The sequence below is a fragment of the Trichosurus vulpecula genome, chromosome 5 (assembly GCF_011100635.1).
Source record: "Trichosurus vulpecula isolate mTriVul1 chromosome 5, mTriVul1.pri, whole genome shotgun sequence".
NCBI classification, from domain to species: domain Eukaryota; kingdom Metazoa; phylum Chordata; class Mammalia; order Diprotodontia; family Phalangeridae; genus Trichosurus; species Trichosurus vulpecula.
This window is the reverse complement of record NC_050577.1, coordinates 177,317,032-177,341,622: the sequence shown is the minus strand read 5'-3', so window position 1 is coordinate 177,341,622 and position 24,591 is coordinate 177,317,032. Positions and strand designations below refer to the sequence as shown.

General features: G+C 36.6%; 1 protein-coding gene across 1 annotated transcript in view; it reads right to left on the bottom strand.

The window, feature by feature from the left end:
* ITPR2 (inositol 1,4,5-trisphosphate receptor type 2) overlaps window positions 1-24,591 on the bottom strand; it is a 545,841-nt gene that overhangs the window by 452,599 nt on the left and 68,651 nt on the right. Inside the window, exon 2 of the mRNA XM_036758879.1 lies at window positions 10,537-10,607. Within this exon, the coding sequence (XP_036614774.1) occupies window positions 10,537-10,607 (71 nt within the window). The remainder of the gene's footprint in view (window positions 1-10,536; window positions 10,608-24,591) is intronic.

The window sequence follows — 24,591 nt, the reverse complement described above, 5'->3', positions numbered from 1 at the left end:
TAAAAATAATTCTCTCTATTACTATCCTCCGATCTTCTCTTCATTAAAGTATAAAGACTAACTGTAGACTTCGAAAAGAAAAAAGCGAAAAATTGTGGTAGATAAAAATAGAATCTCATAAATTAAAAAAATATATGTTGGTTAAAATCTATTTTTGAAGAAATCTTCCATGTTGTCTTGGCTGGTGATGAGGAGTGGTATTTGCTACAACTTAAATACTTTGTGAAAATAAGGAAATATGTCAAGTTACAAGCCTTGGAGATATGGTGGCCTCTTCTACCAAAAGATTAGTCACTGCTCTTATAGAACATTCTTTGATAATATCCAGGGATGAGAAATGAGACATTATGTTCTTTCTCCTGCAAAGATGAATATACCAAATCATACTGGATATTGATGCTTTCTTTTCTTTTTTTCTTGGACAAAAGTAGAAAACAGAAAGAATATGAGATACCACTAATCTCAATTGGTCTCCCTGATATACAGATTTAACCTCCTTTCTAATCATTATATTGTGTCATTTCTATTTTGCGTGTTGAATTCATCTAAGATATAAAATAATTCCTTTCCATTACAGACAAAGAAGTTAATCTGGGGCATAAATTCATCCATACTTTGACAACCAGGAAAATGGTACAGAATTATTCTTCTACTTCCCAATTTCCAAAGCTGAAGTCTTTCCTTATCAGAGCAGTCATTACCAAGAAATTTAGTTGGAGAATGTTGTAAAGGGGGAACCTAGAAGGCCTTGAGATGTAGAAAGAGCTTTACAGTCCTGAGGCTACAAGGGTACTGCCAACTCTTCCCCAAGGTGAATTCAAGGTGTCAGAAAGAAACCTCGGATAGTGTTGTTTCTCGTAGAGCCTAAAAACTGGCCTTGGTCTAGAGAACAAACTGAAAGCAACCATTTGTGCTGAGTGCTTGGAGACTAATGAGTTAAAAGAGGATGGAAGGTATGATTTGGTGGTTGTGCAGGTGCGCAGCATGGAAGAGATTTGATAATGGGATCTTTAAAAAAATGAATAGTAAGGAATGAATTAAACATTGAGTGTGTCCAATATCAGAGATGGAGTGAGGTGATGAATGGCAGAACAAAAATGGACAAGGAATACTTCAAGCATGGATGCCTTAGGGCAAGAGGGTCAAGAGGGTTCTACTGCCCTCTGCCCTCTCTGAACACAGTATCACTACTAGTTGGGAAAGCTGTGATGAGCTTGTCTCACATATTACAGTATCTCTGAATCACACCTCTCTCAAAAATCATCATACAAGACTTTAGACCTAACGAATAAAGGGGAGTACCACAGGGTGATCCAAAGCATGAGTCTGTTACCCAGACCCTGCTTAAATGAATAGCATTTGCATGACAAAAACTCCACCAGATCCCTGTCTTTAAGAACAAAAATGATAAAAATGAATTCCGCACTAAAAAATTCTACCCTAAAAGTTCCTAATCTACAAATATAGATGATGACAGAGACAGATAGAAGATACAAAGAGAGTAATAATTGTGTTACTATGTACATGTTGTAGCTAGACATTCATTCTTAAGGGCAAATAGTTATAAATGACTGTTTATTTGGCTCATTTCAAGTAACTTCTAAAATCTTTAAAGAAAATTTTGATTTTTAAAAAGTTTTTCATTTTTAAAAAAATTGAATTTTAAAGAAAATATATAACTCGAATAGTAAAATAATTGGTTACAGGGTTTACAAAGCACTTTGAATACATTATCTCATTTTGACCCTCAAAATAGCCCAGTGAAACATTTGGTAGATTGGCATATTTGATTTGATCTAAAATTTCCTCAGAATTGTCCCACTGTTACCAGGCCACATCTTCTCTATTCTTTATAGGTGATTTTTTTTATTACTGTAAGTTCAAGAGTTTGAATTTATCCTTATTAAATGGTTCCTCATAGCTTCATTGCACTGAAGACTTGAAAATACCTTAAAGGTCATCCAGCCCAAGACCTTCATTTTACAAAAGAGGAAACTGAGTCCCAAAGAAGTTAAGTGATTTGCTCAAGGTCAGACAGGTAGTAACAAAGCTGGGACTTAAACCTTCATCTTCTAACCCCAGATACCGTGCTCTTTTCTACTGTAACTACCATGCTATCTCCCTAGATTTTGCTAGAACTTGCTCATCATTCTAGCTGGTTGAGATCTTTTTGCATCCTGATTCTACACAACAGCTACCTTTCCAGCTTCATGCCATCCTAAAGTGTGATAAGCATGCAAACCATTTCCTCATCCAAGTCAGATAAAAATGCTACCAGAACAGTGCCAAGCACAGAACCCTAAAGCAGTAGGTACTTCCTACAGGCAGTGTAGTAGAGTGGAAAGATTCCCAGGTGGGGAATTAGAGCCTTAAATTTCCCCTCCACTACTTCCCTGCATCTCAGATCTACCATTTACTTTTTGTGTGATGTTGGACAAGTGGCTTCAACTCTCTGGGCTTCAATTTCCTCATCTCTAAAATATTAGGGATGTACAAGACCTGATGTTTTTTTCCAGCTCTTAATGTATGATCTACATCACTAAAGATGTCCCTCAGATTGACATCAATCCATTAATCAACACTGTTAGACCCAATCATTCAAGAAGCATCCTAGGCCACCTTACTAAACTATCCTCTCCCATATCTCTCCATTTTATCCATAAGGATAAGGAAGGCTTTATCGAACGCTCTTCTGATAATGTGTCTACCACATTTCCCTGACCTATTAGTCTAATAACCATGTCAAAAAAGAAATGAAAGGAAATGAGAATGAATAATTTTAAAAAGAGGAAACACAAATTGTTGATAATCACTTGAAAAAATTCTTGACCTTACTAATAAGCAAAGAAATACACATTAAAACATATTCGAGGTACCATCTCATACTCATCAAATTATCAAAATAACTTAAAAGCAATAAAACTCCATGGTAGCAAGGTTGTGAAGAAATAAGTATATTCATTCATTGCCAGCAAAAGTGCAAATTTGGGAAATCTTTTTGGAGAAGAATCTAGCAGTACATAGTAAAATTTACTTACATAATCATACTCTTTGCCCCAATAATTCCAAAGTTGGGCTATATCTTTAGAATGTTACCAAAAAAAAAAACCCCAAACGATCTGTTCAATGACTTTCACAATAGGATTATATAACCTTATGAAAGGGGAAAAAACTGGAAGCAATGTTCAACAAGATGGATGTGGCTAAATAAATAAATTTCATATAATGAAATATTATAATACAAATAAGATAGACAAGAATGAAAAATAGAAAAATTCAGACTTTTTGAAATAATGCAAAATGAAAAAGTACAGCTACAAGAATGAAATATAATTAACTATGGCCATATAAGAGGAAAAGTCATAAAAATGACTTTATAAGAATGAATGGACAAGGCATCTTTAAAAAGAAGGATTATGCTAACGCATAAACATCAGCTTCCAACCCCTTTGCTCTCCCTACCATCCAACTATCCCTGTATTCACCAAGAGATCTCTATATAGAATGCTTAAGCTTTTTAATCAAAAGGCTTATCAATACTCTCCTCTATCTTCATGTGGCACCATGTGATACTAGAAATAGAATCAGAACATGAATCAGAAATTATAGCATGAAGGGTACAATGCTTCCTGAGATCAGACCTGCCATGACTTCTGTCTTCTGAAATATTCCACCCTGGGTGGTGCTGGACATGTACACTCTGTTGACCATATTCTCCCCTCCTTCCAAGGACCATTGTGGGGACAACCTCATTTTCCCCCAGTCCCTCATATTCTGGGACACTGGTTAATATGTTATTCCTACCTTACAATGCATCCACAGGTTAGTATTAAACTTGAGTGCTCTATAGAGGATCTTCTGACAACATCCCCTCACCCACAACCATACCTCCTCTGGCCCTTCTGGACAAAACTACAAAGAGGAATGGAGATCTATCACCTCCATTTCATGGATTGACTCAGCCAGAGCAGTGAACACCAGTCAAAAGGCAAATCTCAGGCAAGACATAGTTCTCTGGATAATAGATGCAAATGGAAGTAGAAGTTCTTTCAGGGCTCAGGCTGAGTTGACATTGACTTTTCTGCTACATTTTATACCTCCTGACGAGTATTCTTTATAAGAAATAGTTTCAAAGCATTTGTAAAGCAAACTCTGCCAATCTCTAGCAATGTTTGTAGTTAGAAGTTGGAATATTTACCCAAAGAACCACATACTATTAACTAAGGCACATGATGACTGTTTGAAGGTCTTTTGACAATACTAAACCACTGAATCAACACCTGAAAAGCAAAGTCAGTTTGTCTGCATTTACAAATAGAATATTTGCACAAATAAGCCTTAAATCTAAAAGCACAGGTGTTAAATAAACTTGAATAAGCAAGCTAGATCTTCAGAACACAGACATTGAAAATTAATTTTGTATAGAATACTAAAGCTTTTGCTAACTGGTTTCTTAGGAAAGAGTAAAGGAAATGAAAGGAGCAAGCCAAAAGATATAAAAACCAAAAGCACTATATCTAGGTACTCATTTAATCCTAAAATATTTTATTTAATATTTTTAAGCATTGAAAAAAATCAGTTGGCCTTTTTATTGTTTCTATCATCCTAAGAAATAACACATTACATTGCACTATTGAAGGTATCTCATCTTCCTGATTTCTTTTTTTTATTTTTTTGTATTTAGAATTTTATTTTTCCCCAGTTACATGCAAAAACAATTTTTAACATTTGTTTTTAAAACTTTGAGTTCAAAATTCTCTCCCTTCCCCCTTCCCCACCCCCACTGCCATTGAGAAGGCAAGCTATTGGATATAGATTATACATGTGTAATCATACAAAACACATCCATAATAGTCATGCTGTTGTCTCCCCACTTTCCTTGCAGAGGTGAGGGATTATTGGTGTGGAACATTCTATATAATATTAGACTTTTTCTACATGTTGGTTAGTTTTGCTGAATTTTTTTCCTCTTTTTAATTTTTTTTCCTATAAGGGATTATTCTATGAGAGTGGTAGGAGGACTACACTGGGAAATGTAGGTGATGTAAAAACCAAAGACATCAATAAGTTTTTATTCTGAAAAAGATTAGAGCCATCTAGAGGTGGTTCATCTTTGAACGACTCCTATTGAATTCCATGTGGTTCTGGTGTTTGGGTCTAATTCTATAGACAGGTAGTCTCTGCTTTCTCTAAAGTACATTGCTGAAAACTGCATTAGAATGTATTCGAGATTCAAGGAAACAGATAAAAGCTTCTAAAATCATGGATTTTAGATATACCAAGGAAAGAAAAAAATGCTAACACCTAAATCCATCAAGCTAGATACCATATGAAGTACTTATAGCATTGGAAGAAGAAAAACCTCAATAACATTCAGAAATTCACAGGAGATAAAATTAAAAAGGAACCAATAATTAAACACATGACCGGGGGGACTGAGGTGGGGGTGGAGGTTCCCTCAACAGTGAGAGGGGAAGTTAGGAAGAGGGTAGCATTTGGGCAGAAAGAGAACGAGTTTGGTTTTGGGCATGTTAAGTTGAAGATGTCTCCTGAACATCCAGTTCAAGTTGCCCAACTGGAAAAAATGGAAACTGCCTGTGGTTTCACGAGAAACTTATTAACTGACTTAGATTTTTAAAAGGCATGTGCAAAAAAATGGAGACAAAGGCAGCTGACAGAGGCTAAGATTAATAATAACTGACCATTTTACAATCCCTTTAAGGTTTCCAATTTCAATCCTTACAGGAACCCTACAAATACTACAGCTAATATTATTCCCATTTTATAGATTAAAAAACTGATGCTCATCGAGGTTAAGTGACTTAAAATACAGCTCTTGAGTACTAGAGATGGAATTGGAATCCAAGTCCTCTTACCTCCAATTCCATTGTAATTTCCACTACACCAGAATGGATGTGAAAGTATGGTCCAGTTGTCTGAAATAGTGATTGTCATGAGAACTAAAACTCAGAAGGAGTGGAAGTTGATGAGCAAATAATGGAAAACAGTCAGCTTTTTTTTGTTTTGGTTTTTTCTTTTTCTTTTTAAGCTAAACTGAGAAAAGAGGAATAACCAAAATTACATTAAATTGCTGTTCACCATGGATGAGATGATAAATAACAAAAAAAAGGAAAAGCTGCTCAACTCATTATGCTTCTTTGCCAAGGAGAAGATCCTTGGAAAGAAAAGCACAGAACACAAATGGCTAATAAGGAATTAAAACTCGAGCTAAGTAGAGAGGTATCAAGACTGCTCCTGGCTGAGTTTGATGAATTCAAGTGACCAGACTCAAGTGCACTATAGATCCCAGATTACTGAAGGTCCTGAAGGAGGTGATGCTGAGTCAGTTGAAATATTTTGGCAAATGAAAGGATCCCACAATATTAGAGAAGAACAAGTATTGGCTTGATTTTCCAAATTTTTTAAAAAAGGAAGAGAATGCAATCTACAGAGTATAATAGGTCAGTGACCTTAATTCTGATTCCTAGAAAAATTCTAGAATGTATTACTAAAAGGACGGCTATTGAGCATCTAGGAAAGGAAGAAGTAATCACAAAAATGCTAGCATGGCTTCATCAAGAAAAGGTCGGAAAAAAAAACATCCTTTTTTGATAAGGAGAATGATAGACAGAGAGATACACAGATAGATTTGTTGTCCAGTCATTTTTCACTCATGTCTGACTCTTCATGACCCTATTCAGGGTTTTCTTAGCAAAAATACTGGAGCAATTTGCCATTTTCTTCTCCAACCAACTTTATAGATTAGGAAACTGAGGCAAACAGGGTTAAGGTATTTGTCCAGGGTCACACAGCTAGTAAGTTTCTGAAGCCAGATTTGAACTCAGAAAGTGTCTTCTTGACTCTAAGACTCAGCACTCTATCCACTGTGCCACCTAGCTGTACCAATAAAGATAGACAGACATATTAGATAGACAGACAGACAGACACATACATACATATGTGTGTGGAAAAGTTCAAGAAACATGAGCTAGATATAATGTAATGGCGAATAAATGATCTAATTGCAAACTGAAAAGAAAATTCAGTGCAATTTCCTAAGCTGTCTGTGGGTAGCAGCAAACCCCAAAATGCTATGATCTGAAAACATTCCTTTAAAAAATACAAGAAGAACTTTTCATCTTCTGTTATTCCCAGCTTGACTTTTATGTCTTTAACTTATATTCTCAGGTCCAACAGCTCTAAATGCAAATTTATTTGGCATCAGAAATGTATTTCAACAGGTCTGAACATGCTCAGGATGGAGAATGCTCATAGATGACAGAGAAAAAACAATATTTGGATCCTATTTTGTTTCTCTCTTCTCTGCAAAGGAGGATAAATTTTGAAATGCAAGTGTAAAAATAAATGTGATTAAGAGGAAGTTGAAATCCAAGATAGGTAGAGATGTCAAAAAGAACCTAGCTATTCTGCATGATTTCAAGCCTCCTGGCAGAGATAAATTATGTCACAAGGAATTAAGAAAACTTGAAAATGAAACTGCAAAACTACCATTGAAATTCTTTGGGAAGGGAGAGAAAAAGAAATAAGCATTTATATAGCATTTCCTATGTGCCAGGCATTGAATTATGCAATTTTTACAAATATTATCTCATTTGATCCTTACAACAACCCTATGAAGTAGGTGCTGTTATTCCCATCTTACAGCTGAGGCAACTGAGGCAAACACAGGTTGAGTGATTTGTTTAAGGTTACAGCTAGTTAAGTGTCTGAGGCCAGATTTGAACTCAGGTATTCCTGATTCCAGGCCCAGTGCTCTATCTACTCCACCACCAATAATTTGGGAATTATTTAAAAATAAACATATACATAAACATACACGTACCTATTTGTATACACATACATTTGAAGTATCAGATAGTCAAATGTCCATATTTTAAAAGAGGACTTTGTATGATTTTAAAATGTGCATGGACCATTATTTTTAGAAGACAGCCTTTAAGGTAGTGTTTTGCTTGAACAAAGCAAACGCTTTTTAAAAAAACTATCAACAAAGAATAATGCAATGGGACCTTATATTTTTTCTACCTTTCTAATCCTACTCTAACTGTGTGATGTAAAGAAGCAATATGCTAGAGAATATAATTTTCAAAAGCCTGTCTCATCTCTTCTCAAAATTTGATCAAGAATGTCCTAAAATTTTGTGTAAATTATTCTCTCCAAGACTTTCTAGAGATGGACAAGTAGATATTTTCATCAGTAGTTATATATTTTCATAAAAACCTTTTTCTTTAATACTAATAACAATAATGGGGTTTTTTCATGTTTTTGTTATCATCCCTTCTTTGAAATATCTGAAGATTCAAGGCTGGGATATTCAAAATTGTGTCACTTACCACATTAACCTACTCTGTGTATACTCGTTTTGTTGCTGGTGTTTTTAATACATCTCTACTTCCTCATGCAAGCACATCAGATACTATGATGTTAAGGTCTAAATATGGCAGCTCCGCTATGATTCATGAAGAAAATAATTTGTTAGAGAAATCTTTGCAGATCTTTTCTGCTTTTATTTTCGTTTTTTCATTGCCCTTCCAGTTTCATTCTTGAATACCCTTAAGATAATTTGACTTAGTTGAATCTATCGCCATATTTTCTATACCTTGTTCTTCCTTATTGATACTTTAATATTCTTAATAATACTTCTATAGTTGTACATGAAAAGTACTGCAGGTTTGGGATTTGTTGTATTATTTTGGCTTTTATACTATAAATCTTTTTTTTTTCCAGCTAAAAACATTTTCTCTAAAAGTCTCATGAGAAGTTTTCTCCCAGTCAGCCTAATTGTAAACTCTATTCTTAGGCCATTTTAACCAAAATGACTAAGAATCCAAAATGTTTTCAAAGACCTTTCCTTTACTTTTTAACATTCAAAGCTATAACCTTCTTGTCTAGAGGAGCTTCAGATTTCATCAACAAAAATTTATACCGAATACTTAAGAAATTTAGCATGAAGTTTTTAAAGTTAATGTAGGAGAGAACAGTTATGAACTAGGTAGTTCGATGCATAAAGCACTGGGTCTGGAGTCACAAAGACCTGAATTCAAATCCAGCCTCAGATACTTGTTAACTGTGTGACCCTGACCAAGTCACTTAACCTCTTTCAGCCTCAGTTGCACCTATCTGACAGGGTTGTTGCAAGGATCAAATCAGATAATATTTGAACAGCACTTGTACCAGTAATCCAAAGTCAAATTATATATTCAATATGAAGTTCCTATCAGTGAAATCTTCTCATAAATACTATTTAAATTTTTTCTTTCTTCATACATTCCACAGAACAAGGGGAAGGCTAGACAATGTGAATTGAGGGACTGCAAGTTAGGTTGGACAAAGGTTTGAAATTCCCAGTCTGAACCATCACAGATTTTTCTCAAAGATCTATTAGGAAGGAAACTCATTTGGGAATCTATTTCAGTGTTTTCTCTGTGATGGTTGAGAAGACAGCAAAAATATCTTCTTCTGGGATGTAGGCAAGTAAAATTATTCTTTTCAGCTGAGGATATTTCCCCCCAAAATATTCTGGGGGTAAGGTTTTCTCCCATTCATATTGTGATTTATTAAATAGAAAATGTATAAAAATGTATCATTTCTAGCCTATTATATTTGGATTTTTAGAAGAAACTGAAAGTGAAGATACAGGCCAAGAGAAGGAAAAAAGACTGAAGAAAAAAGTCAGAGTTAAAAGAAATCCTAAGGGAAAAAAACGGATGTTAATTTTGAAGGGAAATAAAATGCAAAGAAAAACAGAAACTTACAATGGAGGAGAGATAGTGAAGGGAGAAATATCAGAGGTAATTAATAAGTAGATTGCATTTTTACTTTTCATGAATGACACCATATTTCAAAGTACCTTAAAGTTTACAAAGTACCTTCTTCATCAACTCTAAAAGTGTAAGTATTGACCACCCATAAAAGATGAAAATGAGGCTAAGAAAGGCTAAACATCTCGCCCAGAATCATAACTGGTATGTGTCAGAGGCAAGACTTGAACCCAGATCTTCTTACCTCAAAGGCCAGCCCTCTGTCAACTATGCCATCCTTCCTTACACCAAAACAAAATGTTTCCAAATTTGTGTCTCACAAACTGTAGTATGGAGTAGTGGAAAGAACCCTGGATTTCCACACTGACATGAGATCTCAGTGCTCCAACCAACTATATAAAACTAGAAAAGGTGCAGAACAGTTTATGATTTATACTGGAAGAGATCGTTTTATCTATGTGGTCCCTATACCAATGAAATCACAGATCCAGTCCCAACCTCACCCCAAAAAAATGGATCAGGAGAGTCCATATTTTTTAATAAAACCTTTAGAAAGTACTTTAATTTATTTTAATTATCAATTCCTTCATATTGTATATCTAAGAACCTTTCAGTTTACAATAGGGATATTTTGACCATTCTAGAGATTTTACAGATTTTGAGGCCCAAGAAAGAAGAACTTCTAAAATTTTAACACAATGAAACAATCTATTTTGGATGAGTCTATATAAACACAAAGATACGTATTACTTACCTCTGAATTTCTTAGGAGGGTTGGCAAGGTCACCGGCTTCTGGATGCACCACACATCTATCATCCACTAGCCTACCAAAAGAAGCATATTTACACTATTAATATGTTGCGGCTACAAACTAGAAATACATTGAGATTAAAAGGAAAATGACAAATTCTGTAGGGGCTACAGTGGAATGGACCTATTAATGCCCCATCGGTGGAACTCTGAGTTGATCCAACTATTCCTGGAAGGAATTTGAAGCTATGCCTCAAAAGTTGGTAAACTGTGCGTGCCTTTTAATCCAGTCATCTGCTGGGCCTATAATAATAATAATGTCTAGAACTTCAAGGAAGATGACATGCTCACAGAATTATAGATTTAGAGCTGAAAGGGACCTCAGAGGCCATCGAGTCCAAATCCCTCATTTTGCATATGAGGAAACTAAGACTCAAGAGAGATTTTGTAGCTGTTGTTGGAAGTCAGTCATTTTTCAGTCATGTCCAACTCTTTATAAATCCATTTGGGGTTTTCCTGGCAAAGATACTAGAATGGTTCACCATTTCCTTCTCCAGCTTATTTTACAGATGAGGAAACTGAGGCAAACAGGGTTAAGTCACACAGCTAGTAAATGTCTGAGGCCAGATTGGAACTCAGGAAGGTGTGTTTTCCTGACTACAGGCCTGACAGTCTATCCACTGCACCACCTTAGCTCCCAAGATTTTATATAAGTATGTACAACACATATTTGCTGCTATTCAATTGTGTCTGACTCTCTGTGACCCCACTCAGGGTTTTCCTGGCAAAGATATTGGAATGGTTTGCCATTTCCTTCTCCGACTCATTTTACAGATGAAGAAACTGAGGCAAACAGGGTTGGGTCACACAGCTAATAAGTGTCTGAGGCCAGATTTGAACTCAGGAAGATGAGTCTTCCTTACTCCAGACCGGTGCTTTGTCCAATGCACCAGGTAGCAACCCCTGTGTCACTTGGCTGCCCCACAAAATATGTACTGAGAAGGAATTAGCAGCTGTACACATTAGAAGAAGCCTCATGTACAAGTAGTCCCTTGAGCTAAGCTTTGAAGAAAACCAGGTAACTGTAAGAGGCAGAGGTGTGGAGAGAGTGGTAACACCAGAGAGATACCCAAATTAAAACTTTTGCTCTGAAACAGCATTTGGAAAGCACAAATATCAATGTGTCACCGAGTAAACTCCAATTTATACTAAAATAGCCCTTTGAAAACTAGTGTAATTGACCAAAATTGAATGAAAATAGTGGCTTCAGATTGATTTGGTCATCTTGGGCAGACATTCCCTAAGTTTTACCACATCTACATGATCTAAGTTCCTCAAAAATAAATGCTTATTTAGTCCAGCACTATGGTTCTTCCTTGATTTTTAGACATCAGGTCTGATGCATTCACATTGGTTTACTAAAATGTGGTTTTGTAAGAGCTTCCAGACATGCAAGAGATTCCTTTAAGAGTTCTTAGAAGTTATTTTTTATAAAACAGGAAGTCACATTGGGCCAAGAGAAAGCATAATCAAGTCATAATTCCAAATTCAACCTAAAACTCACCAACTAAAAGTATGGAACAGTATAAACCTAAGTAATAGAGCTATAAGACAGAGGGAAATTGTTCTTTTCATTCAATGACAATAGCAATAACCTATCAAGAGATGTCAAGAAGACACAACACATAATGGTATTGCAAAGCAAATACTATCTTCGTAGCCCTTTTTGGTACTCTCAGCCCTACACACACACACACACTCTCTCTCTCTCTCTCTCTCTCCCTCTCTCTCTCTCTCTCTCTCTCTCTCTCTAAAATTCATCCATTATTCCTTCCCTCCTCCTTCAAAAATTCTAGTTGGCATTGTTTAAAGGGGAAGTAGAGGAAAGGAGAAAAGGGCTTGAGACACTGAGAGGAACCATGGACTAATGGAAAGAACCCACATCTAAGGAGTCAAAATCACTTAGACTCAAATCCCAGATTAGTCACCTACTATCTGTGTGCCATTTACCCTTAGAGTCTGTTTCCTCACCTACAAAATAGAGATGATAATGATAATGATGACACACTAACCAGATCACAGGAGTGCTACGAATAAAGTGCTTTGGGAACTCTGAAACTCTCTCTATATGTGTGTCCTTAGAATGATCTTCACAGATAGTTCATCAACTTCACATTTCTAGGATGAGGATTGCAAAGCCAGGCAACAAAGGACTACATGCTATATGTGCATCATTACACATTAAGTATACATGAGTATTACCACCCCCACTGATCCCAACATAATGAAAACCATGGCATTGGAAATAACCTGTGAAAAATCATTTGTCAACCGGGGAGTGGCCAAAGGTTTTTAATTGTTGGCTAATTAAAAGTGATGAAACTAGGACACTTAACTATGTGTAAGCAAAAACAATATCAGGGAGTGACCTACATACTAAGGGCTGGTCAGAGAAGAGTCAAAATGAAATAGTCACATATACATGTAATATACACAGACATATAATATATGTCACATATACACATATATACATATATATCTACATATGTGTGCATATAAATATATGTGCGTAAATGTGTGTGTGTATAGCTTCTATGCAAAATCCAGATGAAAATCTTTGCCTCATCAGTTTATTAGCCTTGAATCAGGAATCTGTAAACTTTAGTATATGGACAGGCATAGCCTAATAAGTAGCACCAATTTGCTCCCTAGTCAATTCTCTGATCTCTCTTTAAAGACATTGCAAATAATGCATGGTGGATTGGGTCATTTGGTCTCACCCATTACCAAAAGAAACCCCATGAAGTAAAAAGACTCGGGATTGCGTCCTTGCTTCTTCACCTGTTGGCTGTGTGATACTAGATATTTTCACTCAATTCTTGCACTTTAGTTTTTCCTTGTTTGTAAACTGGAAACAATACTGACACAGAGGATCCTCATTATCTGTGTCCTCACAGTTACCAGTTACAAGAATAGATTTTGCTTTTGTCCTGACATGCAATTTCTTTGGTATAGGGAGGAATAAGGAGTTTCCTAATGAGGAAACCCCTTCTAGAAATGCAGCTCATCAACTGTGAAAAATTTTAGTCTTTTTTATATAATATTTTATTTTTCCCCAATTACATTAAAACAATTTTTAAACATTTTTTTAAATTTTTGAATTCCAAATTCTAACCTTCTCTCCCTCCCTTCCCCCCCCCGGTAAATAATCCAATATAATGTATATGTGTGCAATCATGGAAAACATTTCCACATTACTCATTTTGTACAAGAAGACTCAAAAAGGAAGGAAGGAAGGAAGGCAGGCAGGAAGGAAGGAATGAAGGAAGGAAGGAAGCATGTGGGGCAGCTAGGTGGCGCAGTGAGTAGGGCACCAGCCCTGGAGTCAGGAGGACCTGAGTTCAAATCCAGCCTCAGACACTTGATACATGCACTAGCTGTGTGACCTTGGGCAAGTCACTTAACCCTAACTGCCCTGCCAAAAAACAAAACAAAAAAAAGGAAGGAAGCATGCTTCAGTCTATATTCATATGGTCTAAGTTCTTTCTCTGGAGGCAGATAGTATGCTTCAACATTAGTCCTTAGGGATTGTCTTGTATCATTGTATTGCTGAGAAGAGCTAAGTCATTCACAATCCTTCATCATACAATATTGCTCTTACTGTGTACAATGTTCTCCTGGTTCTGCTCACTTCACCTTGCATCAGTTCATGTGAGACATTCCAGGTTTTTCTGAAATTACCCTGCTTGTTATTTCTCATAGCACAATAATGAACATTTCAGTCTTGAGAGTTGTCTGAAGCCTTCAGGGCTTAAGTGACTTGTCTAGGTGACACAGTGAGCATATGTCAGAAGTATTACTTAACTGAGTCTTCCCAACACAGAGACTGCCTCTTTATATAGTACATCATGCTGTCTCTCTATTAGGTTGCACATGGAAACAAAAGTTATCATTCCAACGGAAAATTCAAATAACTGCTCGCTTACACATTTGGTCCCCATACTAACATCCCTCCCATCCCTCTTCCCATCACCTGTCACTACCCCTATCATCAATGTCTTTTCTCATTGCTGATGTTACTCAAAATTTTATATCAAAAGATTAAGAAAGGGGCTCTTGGGAAAAATGATGACGCTTTCGAAAATTTCTGTAACAAGGACCCTCCTTATGATCATGCTACAAAAGTCCAAACATGAAATAAAAGATGTTGTATCATGCTGCCATAATTTTTTTTTACAAAATTTTGTCACCCTGAAATTAATACTTGCTCCTTTCAACAATGAATATATAATAGCAATTATAGCTTGGATTTTGTTAAATAAAAGATAAGCTTATTTTCATAATTTTTAGTTTTGTTGTTCAGGACAAAGCTCATATCAAACCTTTCCCCCACACACACACGCACTTTTTACAATATTATGCTGTTTTAAGATGTACTTTAAGTGGCCTCTTTCCATTACTCATTATCTTCAGACGAGACCCACCTATACCACACGTCACTGTGATTTCCCAAACAATTCAATTCAGTAAGCATTTAACATGTGCTCACTACGTGCAAGCTAGGCAGCTAGGTAGTGCAATGGATAGAATGCTGGTCTTGGAGTCAGAAAGACTCACTTTCCTGAGTTCGAATCTGGCCTCAGACACTTACTAGCTGTGTGCCCCTGGGCAAGTCACTTAACTCTGTTTTCCTCAGTTGCCTCATCTGTAAAATGAACTGGAGAAGAAAATGGCAAACCACTCCCATATCTTTGTGAAGAAAACCCCAAATGGCATTATGAAGAGTCAGTCATGACTAGAAAGACTAAACCACAAAATGTGCAAGGTTCTACATATTAGGTATTACAGCACATTGCTGTGTCGTAGGAGATCTTGGTATGAAAGCATGTCATTGGGTTCTTCACTCACATTTGCCAATCTTGACCAGAAAGACAATCTAGTTGAGATGTGGAAACAATTATGATAAAGCAAAGGAAGATGGCTAGGATCTGTGTGCACAAGTATAAGTTGCAAATAATAATGTGGTTTCTGGTAGGTGATTTGGATAGGAGGAAGGATACACTAGTGGATGGCTGAACAGTAATGAAAGACGAAAGGGCAATAATTCATTAAATATATATTGAGCAGTCACCATAAATTGTCCAAATGGGGCATGTTCAGGAAACTGCAAATAGTCTAGCTAGAATTTGGGTACATAGAACAGTACAATGAGAGAGGAATCTGGAACAATTTGACTAGAATTTGGGTACATATAATTGAAACATGAGTGCTCAAGTTGGAAAGGTTGGTTGGAATGAGAACAAAGAGGACCTTGAATCCCAGGGTTTGAAAGGAGTCACACCCATGCAACCAAAAAGTCTATTAGTCACTTAACTCTGTCTCAAAAAAAAAAAGAAAGAAAGAAAGAAAAGAAAAGAAAAAAGGAATAGCAGCAGAAAGATAAGCAGACCAAAAGGAAACAAAAACTAACCAAATTATGAAGAAAGCAGTCTCCTAGGCTCATCTGTGCCTCTCCAGCTTCCATTTTCAATTCAGAATACAGATCCCTGCCCTTGGATCATTGGGCTATGATTGGTGAGCATTCACTTTATCTTCCCAGATCCAGTCCCCAGCATATACTTCTCCATGCAATGTCACACATTCTTCCCACTAGCCCCTCCATCAACACTAACTCAAAGAAAAGTAATCAAATGAAACTACCATGCCTGGAAAGGTCAATCATTTGTCCTATGATATGACTCCAATCATCTTTCCCTCCTACTTCATTGGCCACTGCTCCTCTGTATGTGTTGTCTTCTCCTATTAGAACATGAGCTCCCTGAGCACAAGGACTGTCCTGTTTGACTGCATTCATATTCCCAGCACTTCACACAGTGCCTTGCACATAGCAGGCGTTTAATAAATGCTTTTTATTCATACATTCATTCACTGTATTTCCTTTCTTTCTCCCCATAGTATCATTGGCTCAAGAGCTAAAAGGGAATTTAGAGGCCATTTAATCCAACATTTTAATTTTATAGATGAGGAAATTGAAGTCCTGAAAGGTTAAGAGGCATAGCTTATAAGTTATAAAGGCAAAATTTGAACCTAGATCCAAATCCAAACCCAGCGCTCCTTCCAAATGCTGCAGTGCTTCACTATAAGAAATTAACTATAAATTATTTATTCATCTTAATAATTAAGAAAGGGAATTTGTACCTTAAATCTTCCAAGCTAGTTAAAGACAGTTCTGTATATAAGTGTATATGAAATTCCAAGATCTCAACACTGATCAAACTTGTCAGGGTAATTTTTTTTTTAAAGTGTAAAATTGTGTCTTCATAGGAAAGAGTCATAATGAGGCCTATAACTGAAGCCCTCTAGGTTTTTTTCTCTACGTGCACAAAATGTGGTTGCTTACTCATTATCGTAGATACTAGTCACAGTTAGGAAATAAATATATTATTTTTTAAGACTCTTTTAAGCTTTTTTTTTTGTGAAGACTGATGTTTCAAAAAACATATTTCTATTTCACCAGGAGCCCTGAAGTAATCGCATATGGTATCACAAGCAGAATCCTAGGAGTTAAAAGATGAATAATAAAAACACTCAGCATTTTTTTAAACCCAATAAAAAGAAACTTGATAAAATAGAAATTAGTCACTCTTCTGCATCTAATATGTGAGAGTAAGGCTCAACACCATAACTTTCAGATGTTAGATATTATTTCAATTAGCGATAATATTATTTGAGCCCAGTATCTTACTATTACAGTAAAGCATAAATAATATTTTCCTTGTACATAATATGCTTCCTTTAAGGTACTACAAATATGATCTTGATCTCCTCTCATAAAATCCCCATAAATGCATTCTAAAGAAGACTGTGTTATTCAGAGCATCACAGATGATAAAATCAAAGCACAGGAAAATTAAATTATTTCTACGTGACCATTTGGCAAATTGGAGATTAAAAAAAAATATTCCTACAACACTGAAATTCCCAAGATCCCTAGCGGGTATATTAGCTTCTTAAGATAACACGGCTTTTATTTTCCAGTTTTTAGTTATTGAACTCAATGAAATTGTTAAAATTAAAAAGATTTTACACCTGAAAATAACTGGCATTATAGAGACAAGGAAGTACAGCAGCAGCCAACCATATGTTTGGGTCATTCTGTCCTTCAGGATCTATTTATTATGTTGCCTCCAATGTCCCCAAGTGAAAATACTTCAGTGCTATTCTTATTCCCCAAACTAAAATGCCATATTCCTAGCTATCTCAAACAAATATCTCTCATCAAAAACTGATGTTGATGACTTTGCGCATATATTTATGTATGTATACATATTTTAAATATGCATTTAGCCTCTCCTGAAAGTAAAGAGAAAATATTTTTCCAAAGTAGAAGACAAATGATAGAAACAGTTTGTAAGACAAGCAAACTTCTCCTTGGATCCTTTTGTTTTATCTTGGAACTCAAAATCCACAGCAATCATAGGTTGCTTCTTATCCAAAACTCTCAAAGTCATTCAGGCAACTGGCTTAGGAATGATGTATGAACTCTAATATTTATAAACCAAATAGATGCTCAAAGCAAATAATTTACAAATCACTCACATGAAAATGTATGCAATTAAGATGCAATGTTCAATTTCAAGATCCAATCATTTATAATCTGCAAAAAAGTATACTAGCATGTTGTAAAGAATTTAATTGAAATAGTGAAAAATCTATTTTGGACATATTGCTAAAGAATCTTCAACAGGGGGCGGAGGCAAGATGGTGGCTGGAAAGTAGGGACTTGAGTGAGCTCCCCCCCAAGGTCCCTCCAAACACCTATAAAAATGGCTCTGAACAAATTCTAGAGCTGCAGAGCCCACGAAATAACAGAGGTAAGCAGGGCTCCAGGCCAGGACAGCCTGGATGGTCACAGGGAAGGGTCTATCACATGGAGCTGGGAATGGAGTGGAGCACAGCCCAGCATGGGCTGCGCCATGACCAACCAGACTGGGAGCTGGGCAGTACAGGCCCTAGCACCCTAAATCAGTGAGCTGTGGCAGTTACTAGACTTCTCAACCCACAAACACCAAAGACAACAGAGAAGGTTAGTGGGTAGAACAGCTAGAATAGAGTGAAAGGAGTGCAAGGTTGGCCTCAGTCCCACGGGCATGGAAGTGATGCAGCTCTGGGGCTGCTTCCAGCTGCAGTTACTTCTGGCCCCAGGCCCACCAGGTGGGAGGAATTAAGCAGCAGATTGGAGGGGGAGTGCAGAGCCTGCTTAAGATCTGAGTCAGGTCCGGGTTGGCAGTTCTTGGGGGAGGAGGAGCACTGGTGTAGCAGAACTTGCTATGTAGAAGTAGTTCTGAAAACAGCAGCATAAGGCCCCTAAAGCTTGGGACAAAGTACTCTACACTCTATAAGCAGTCATACCTTTACAAAAAGCTCAAGGGTCAAGTAGTTGGCTGGGAACATGGCCAGGCAGTGAAAATGGACTCAGATTCAGACTCAGACTGTGGAATCTTTTTATGGTGACAAAGAAGATCAAAACATACATCCAGAAGAAGTCAACAAAGTCAAAGAGCATAAATCAAAAGCCTCCAAGAAAAATATGAATTGGTTTCAGGCCATGGAAGAGCTCAAAAAGGATTTGGAAAAGCAAGTTAGAGAAGTAGAGGAAAAATTGAGAAGAGAAACGAAAATAATGCAAGAAAACCATGAAAAACAAGTCAATGACTTGCTAAAGGAGACCCAAAAAAATACTGAAGAAAATAACACCTTAAAAAACAGACTAACTCAAATAGCAAAAGAGCTCCAAAAAGCCAATGAGGAGAAGAATGCCTTGAAAGGCAGAATTAGCCAAATGGAAAAGAAGGTCCAAAAGACCACTGAAGAAAATACTACCTTAAAAATTAGACTGGAGCAAGTGGAAGCTAGTGAATTTAGGAGAAATCAAGATGTAAAACAGAACCAAAGGAACGAAAAAATGGAAGACAATGTGAACTATCTCATTGGAAAAACCACTGACCTGGAAAATAGATCCAGGAGAGATAATTTAAAAATTATTGGACTACCTGAAAGCCATGATCAAAAAAAGAGCCTAGATATCATCTTTCAAGAAATTATCAAGGAGAACTGCCCTGATATTCTAAAGCAAGAGGGTAAAACAGAAATTGAAAGAATCCACAGATCGCCTCCTCAAAAAGATCCCAAAAAGAAAACTCCTAGGAATATTGTTGCCAAATTCCAGAGCTCCCAGATCAAGGAGAAAATACTGCAAGCAGCTAGAAAGAAACAATTTGAGTATTGTGGAAACACAATCAGGATAACACAAGATCTAGCAGCTACACCATTAAGGGATCGAAGGGCTTGGAATATGATATTCCAGAGGTCAATGGAGCTCGGATTAAAACCAAGAATCACCTACCCAACAAAACTCAGTATCATGCTCCAAGGCAAAATATGGATTTTTAATAAAATAGAGGACTTTCAAGCTTTCTCAGTGAAAAGACCAGAGCTGAATAGAAAATCTGACTTTCAAACACAAGAATCAAGAGAAGCATGAAAAGGTAAACAAGGAAGAGAAATCATAAGGGACTTACCAAAATTGAATTGTTTTGTTTACATTCCTACAGGGAAAGATGATGTGTGTAATTCATGAGACCTCAGTATTAGGGTAGCTGAAGGGACTATACATACATACATACATACATACATATATGTGTGTGTGTGTGTGTGTGCATACATATATACGTGTGTGTGTGTATATATATATATATATATATGCACAGAGAGACAGAGAGAGAGACACAGAGGGCATACAGTGAGTTGAATATGAAGGGATGATATCTAAAAAAAATCAAATTAAGGGATGAGAGAGGAATATACTGAGAGAGGGAGAAAGTGGGAGATAGAATGGGGTAAATTATCTCACACAAAAGTGGCAAGAAAAAGCAGTTCTGTAGGAAGGGAAGAGGGGGCAGGTAAGGGGGAATGAGTAAATCTTGCTCTCATTGGATTTGACTTGAGGAGGGAATGCCATACACACTCAACTGGGTATCTTACCCCACATGAAAGTAGGGGCAAGGGGATAAAAAAGCAGGACAATAGAAGGGAGGGCAGATAGGGGGAAGAAGTAACCAAAAGCAAACACTTTTGAAAAGGGACAGGGTCAAGGGAGAAAATTGAATAAAGGACAGGATAGGAGGGAGGGAAATAGAGTTAGTCTTTCACAACATGACTATTTATGAGAGTGTTTTGCATAAAAAATATTTTTTTTAAATTTTTTAAAAAGAATCTTCGACAATATTAAGATAAGCTTTAAAAAACTGTATTCCTTTGAAACCAAGTCATACTTCACTGTACTATTTTTTATATCATGCATATCAAGTGTAGAATGATTCTTTTTCAAATGGTACATTAGTAATATAACTTGGACACAAAATAATACGTTGCTCTGCATTTTATCCATATTTCCAATTGAAAACAAACCACTCTCTGTCCATCTGCCTTCTAATTACTCTTAATTTCTTCAGCTGTCAACGGAATGCCAGAAAGCAAGACAACAAACTCACCACTTCCTTTTCTCCCACGCTTAAGGATGTAGGTGCTATAAAACAGATTTTTTCTCTAAATTACAATTATGACAAATTCAAAATCTTATATGATTCTAAATATATTAATACATAACAAATTTATGATATATAAGAAGTGAATTCTAAAAAAGCACCTTTTATTGCAAGGCCTTCTGTCCATAAATTCTAACCAAAATCTAATCTAAGGATTATCAAAAGAAGTGAATTGAACATAGCAAGTCTATACTTGGTATAAAAAACAAAAGGTGCCTCACCAATAATCTGGCCACAAAGAAATGGATCCTATGGTCGTAGCAACCCATGAAACATCTGCTCGAAAACAATTTAATGGGCCTCAGTCTGTCTTGAGAGTCCTTCCCCTCCTTCTATAATGACTGTGATGGGGTGGCAAAAGATGCTAAAAGCCGTACAACTTTTAGACAAAAAACTAATGGTTAGTACTGTAAATGTGAGTTCTTTGTCCAATGACAAATGACTTGACATATTGTTCAAAGAAATGAACCAGAGGAAGTTTAAGGTAAAGGAAAGCATGGGTCACAGCTTCTCCTTAGAGGTACTAACAAAGGAAGCAACTTAGTTGGTTACATAGTATGCCCAAAGATAAAAAGAAACCACTTCCTAGGATACTTGGTCATCTAATCTTTAACCCATGATTGGGATAAGCAAAAGGATTAAGCTGAAAATAATCTCAGTTTAAGACTCAACATCCATCACAGACAATAAAGATAGAATGGTGGGGCAGAGAGAGCACTGGATTTGGAATTAAAATACATTGGCTTGAATCCTAGTCTTGCCACTTCCTAGCCGTTGACCTTGGGTAAATCACTTAGGCACTCTTGGTCTTGGATCCCTCATAAGAAAAATAAAGTATCTCTAAATTTCCTCCTAACTCTCAATTTGTGATCCTTTCTCACACACACACGCGCACACACACACACACACACACAACCCAAGATAGAGACATTCCATGACCTTGATAAGATGCTCTAAACCAAGTCAACACAGACATTGATATTCAGTGATTTCAAATCAGGGTGAGAAGGGGAAGGGGAAAAGAGAAGAGGGAAGAAAGAAGGCTGGGCACTAGTACAGGGCAGTAAAAAGTATGTAGAGAAATATGGTTCGGGTTTGAGGACAAGACTTGTAGATTACTCAAAAATGGAATTCCTATATACCATAAACCTTTTCTTCAAGGAAAAAGTCGAAACAAACAGAACAAAGTGAGAATAACATGACAAAAAATGAAATTGACTATCTTAAGAGACAGGAAATGACTGGTTACTGGTATAGGAAGCTGTATCTGTGGGAACAGACTATTGACTCCTTAGAGCAAAAGGTCAAAATCAACATAAAATTAAAAGAAAGAAGAAAGATGAGAAGACATGAAACACAGAACTACACAACTATTAAATCATATCTCTATTTCAACGTCTGAATATTTTCATTTAGAATGAAGTTTATTTTCAACCATAAGCACTACAAGTTAATACTAAATCCTAGTGTCTTCTTACACACTTGAACTACTTTTTAAGGATATATGTTTTGTTTTGTTCTCAACGTTGTCTTCAAAAAAAAAAAAGTTTTTTGTGAGCAGTGGCCTAGGAGTCTCAAATACTCTGGCTTACATGAATCAGATCATAGCCTGGGGCCTGATCCAAGAGGGTCATTTTCTCTCTTTGGTTTATTATGCCCTCACTTGGAGCTTATTACAGTTAATTTCCAAATACAGCTAAGGTATAGCCCATATGTAGCTTTCCATAAATATGTATAAAATAGGTCCCCAGCTCCAGCACAAGCACTCAAGGTTACAATATGAGTAATTGACAGCCTTTATTTCCCTGTACAGATAATAAAGAAGATGCAGAGTACTCATGGGGGTCCATAAACTGATAAAGAAAATATGTAAAGCATTTAAGTTGCCTATAAGCTCTGCTCAAAAAGAGGCTTCTCAACGAGCTACACTCTTTCCTTCATACAAATTACTAACTGTAATATCAATAGGGTGGTGAAGCCCCAGTCCATCTCATCCCCAAGTCCCAGGTCTCCTTCCACTGAACTTCTCCAAATAAAAGGAGCAACACTGGCAATCTTCTTCCTTCTCCATGAAGCACAGTGTTCAAGAAATCCCCTTCCTTCTTTCTAAACAGCCAGAATTCCAAACTCTTCAACTTAAGGCTATGCACAGTTCATTTTTATAATCTGAGCAACTCCCAAGACTGGCATTGCCCAGGAAATCTCAATTCTCTAACTATAAGGCTAGATTACTATATCATGCTGCCTGGGGAATTAAATGACCTCCTTCTCTATACAGGAGGTTGGTGTGCAAGGACACTATCCACGAACTCCTCTCTTGGGCCAAGTGAGAAAGCATATGTCTGCTTCTGCCATGTGCTTCTGCATGAACTCTATCAATACCTTCTCTGGTGCCATGTTTAGGCCTAGGAATATCTACTTTCAAATCTCCAGCCTCTAAAATGTGCTCAAAAAGTTGTGGGTACACACATTTAGCTTTCATGAACTTCTGCCCCATGACACGCATTATCAGTTCCTGGGGAGAGAAGACTGTACTTGGATAGATTATCCTCTACAACTACCCAACACAATTCTGTCCTGCTGTTCTCTGTTCTGTCTGAAGAGGGAAAAGGCAAGAAAAGGATGCACCTTCTTCCCTCTCAAAAGGGAGGCTCATACCTTATAAATCAGCCAGTCAGTCGAAAAATATTTATTAAGCCCTTATTATGTGCCCTCAGGCACTGTGCTAAACACACCAGTTTAATCAGAGAGCTTATCAAGAGGACTCCCCTTGTCAACCATCCTTAATACTCTCATTAATTTAAATTAATTGTTCTAATACAGCAGAACAGTGTATATCTCAGGCAGCATGGTATAATGCTGTGGTTCCCAACATGTTTGGTTCTACAAACCTCTTTCAGTGTATTATAAAAAATGTATTGTGAACCCCCTGAATAATTCAATATACTGTCCTAATATTCTTTCAGATGGATTCATTAAGTACTTACAATTTTAAAAAATATGAAGTTTGGCCCAAGGAACCCTATTTCAGACAATCCGCTCCTCTAACAAGAAATGCACCACCCACCACTAGATTTTGCAAGCCCTTTCCATCAAAAAAACCCACCTCCGCCTACTTTTTTCCTTGGCACATAATTGCTGTCAATTTAAGATTAAAATTTAATTAAATTTTAATTTTAAAATTTAATTTAAATTGCTCTTTCCATACACAACCTCAGAGGAAATTTCCCACTCTTGTACCAAAGCTTGCTCTAGGAAAAGGCCAGTGTCTACCAGCTCTTGTAGTAGCTTTTGTGCAATATTAATAACTTCACTGTAAAAGAACATGACTGTGCCATAAGGAATGTTACCTATGAAGAATTCAGAGAAGCACAGGAAGTAACACAAAGTGAAATAAATAGAAGTAGGGGATAAAAGTGTAGACACAATGACTGCAACAATGTAAATGAGG